The 2,837-nt window shown below is 57.2% G+C and overlaps 1 protein-coding gene across 1 annotated transcript in view; it reads right to left on the bottom strand.

Annotated features, from left to right (window-relative positions):
- Positions 1-1,924: 1,924 nt before the first annotated feature.
- The window catches only part of LOC103581628 (DNA-binding protein SMUBP-2-like), a gene marked incomplete at its 5' end in the record, with an annotated part of 21,869 nt that continues 20,956 nt past the window's right edge, over positions 1,925-2,837 (bottom strand). The window contains 1 exon segment of the mRNA XM_008563411.1: positions 1,925-2,419. Coding sequence (XP_008561633.1) covers positions 2,222-2,419 — 198 coding nt within the window.

Below are 2,837 nucleotides of genomic sequence, written 5' to 3'. Positions count from 1 at the left end.
GAAGGCGTCCATGCAAGGGGAGGGTCCGTGGTGGCCTGGGGATGGGGAGGGACTGTGGTGGCCCAGTGTGGGGCCTCGGGCTGGGCAGGGTGGGAGAGGGTAGCTGGCACTGGCAAAGTGTACAGGCCTGGCCCGGAGGGCATGTTCCATAGATGTGCTGAATGAGTGGCGCTGGGGGACAGCGGTGTAACCACAGAACAAAGCCCCGACACTTGATGCAGGCCAGAGGCTGAGCTTCACTCTGAAGGCCGTGGGACACAGACGGGCATCAGTGGCACTGACGGAGCATGGCCAGGCCCACTGTGCCAGGAGAGTCTGCAATGGAGGAGGCGGAGGAGCCAGACTCAAGGCCCCGTAAGTGAGGGGGCAGCACAGACTTGCAGAAATCGCCAACTGAGCAGAAAGGCCCCATCACCGACGCCTGGCCCTTCTCTTCTCTTTAGGCACGGCCATAACCCCAGCCACAGCTTCACCCCTGGTCGTGGCCAGCTTGAGCCTGGGCCTGTTTTTCCCAACAGTCCAGCACAAGAGGAGCTTCTCCTTCCCCGGTCATCTGTCAACAGGACACAGCCTCCCCCCACAACCACCCTCCGAGGCCCTGAAGCCCATACCTTGTCCTCCCTGAGTGTCACCAGCGCCTCCGGGAGCCCCACACATGTGCAGCAGCGTCAGTCATCTGTGCTTGGCGGAGGGAAAGAATGCTCACTTAGGACACACACAAGCACATTGGGGACAGTGTGCACATATTTTTATTTAATTTTAAAATAATTTATATCCCTTTGAAACAAAAATCTGAAGCTAAAATACGTCCATCTATGTTCTCTTAAATAAAATAGTTGGCAAAGAGCACTGTGGAATGCTCCGGGAGGGCTCTGGGTCTGTTAAGTGTTAGCAGTGCTGACTCTGAGACGGTGCTTTCCCAGGACAGTCACCCGGTCCCCAAATTGCAGCACAGAGGAAGGGCTGGCACAGGCTGGAGCCTTAGTAAACCAGGAAGAGGAGACCCCCCAGACTCACGAGAGCAGAAACAGAGAACACTGCACTTGCTGACCCGTAGAGGGTAGAGGGGTCGCTGCAGGCACCAGGGAACAGAAGATAGAAGGAAAATGATCACGCAGGCAGAATGCCACTTCCCAGAGTCTGCCCCCCAGGTGCACAGTCGCTGAGTCCAGGTTTCTTGGTTTTGCTCAGGGCCTCGTGCTAACGCGCTGAGAGCGGCCAGCCCTGGACAAGAGGAGTCACCTTAGTAGAGTTTGAGGCCAGGCACATCTCCAAGGGAATGGATCCTTCCCCTAGATCTAGACGCTGGGACTTCAGCTTTGATTGGAAGAGAAGGAAGAGACTGGGATACGGTGCCGGGGCAGGAGCGAGGAAAGGTCAGACAGCACTTGGCGGGCCGCCCCGCATGTCCCTGGTAGAGACAGCGTATGGCTGTGTCTGCAGGCNTAATTTTAAAATAATTTATATCCCTTTGAAACAAAAATCTGAAGCTAAAATACGTCCATCTATGTTCTCTTAAATAAAATAGTTGGCAAAGAGCACTGTGGAATGCTCGGGGAGGGCTCTGGGTCTGTTAAGTGTTAGCAGTACTGACTCTGAGACGGTGCTTTCCCAGGACAGTCACCCAGTCCCCAAACTGCAGCACAGAGGAAGGGCTGGCACAGGCTGGAGCCTTAGTAAACCAGGAAGAGGAGACCCCCAGACTCACGAGAGCAGAAACAGAGAACACTGCACTTGCTGCCCCGTAGAGGGTAGAGGGGTCGCTGCAGGCACCAGGGAACAGAAGATAGAAGGAAAATGATCACGCAGGCAGAATGCCACTTCCCAGAGTCTGCCCCCCAGGTGCACGGTCGCTGAGTCCAAGTTTTTTGGTTTTCCTCAGGGCCTCGTGCTAATGCGCTGAGAGCTGGCCAGCCCTGGACAAGAGAAGTCACCTTAGTAGAGTTTGAGGCCAGGCACATCTCCAAGGGAATGGATCCTTCCCCTAGATCTAGACGCTGGGACTTCAGCTTTGACTGGAAGAGAAGGAAGAGACTGGGATACGGTGCCGGGGCAGGAGCGAGGAAAGGTCAGACAGCACTTGGCGGGCCGCCCCGCATGTCCCTGGTAGAGACAGCGTATGGCTGTGTCTGCAGGCTGGCCTGGCACGAGCAGCGGGCTCTCCCCTAGGGGCACTCCCTGCAGGTGGGGGCACTGGAGGTATGTGGGAATACGCAGATGGTCATGTCCCCTTGTCCTTCCTCTTGCTCGTTCTCTGGCTGCTGAGCTCACCCAGCTTCTTATCCAGCTTCCTCTGCAGCTGGGCCCTCTTGGCTGGGTCAAGGGACCTGTCCTTGGTCCCACTGCCGGCATAGATCACGCCTTCCCGGCTGATTCTCTGACGGGCGTGGGCACGAGCCCTGTCACCACAGCCATGGATCTGGGGAGGAGAGGAGAGTCAGTGCTGGGCTGGGGAGAGAAGACCCTGCAGTTCTGCCTGTAAAGAGGTCGGGGACCATAGACAGGAGCCCCAGGGTGAGACCATGGAGAGGCTCCCTCTGCCTCCCCTACACCCATACTTCATCCCGCAGGTTCCTGAGGGTGCAGGGGTCTGCACCCTGATGGGGCTGGAGCACTCTGAGCATGTAGAAAGGAAATGGCACCACCCTGACTGATCACACAGTCCCTGTGGCCACTCACGCTGCCTCCCAGCCTTAATTCTTCTCCACACTGCAACTTGGCGACATCAGGGCCCTGCTGACACCTGCAGTGCTCCTCGCCACCTTGAAGATGTCTACCTCCTGAGAGCGGCTTGGCCTCACACTCTGCTCCCAGCTCCCTGCCTGGCCCATGGTCCT

This window comes from Galeopterus variegatus, unplaced genomic scaffold (genome assembly GCF_000696425.1).
Source record: "Galeopterus variegatus unplaced genomic scaffold, G_variegatus-3.0.2 Scaffold13535, whole genome shotgun sequence".
Lineage (NCBI taxonomy): Eukaryota > Metazoa > Chordata > Mammalia > Dermoptera > Cynocephalidae > Galeopterus > Galeopterus variegatus.
This window is presented reverse-complemented; position numbering and strand designations above follow the sequence as displayed.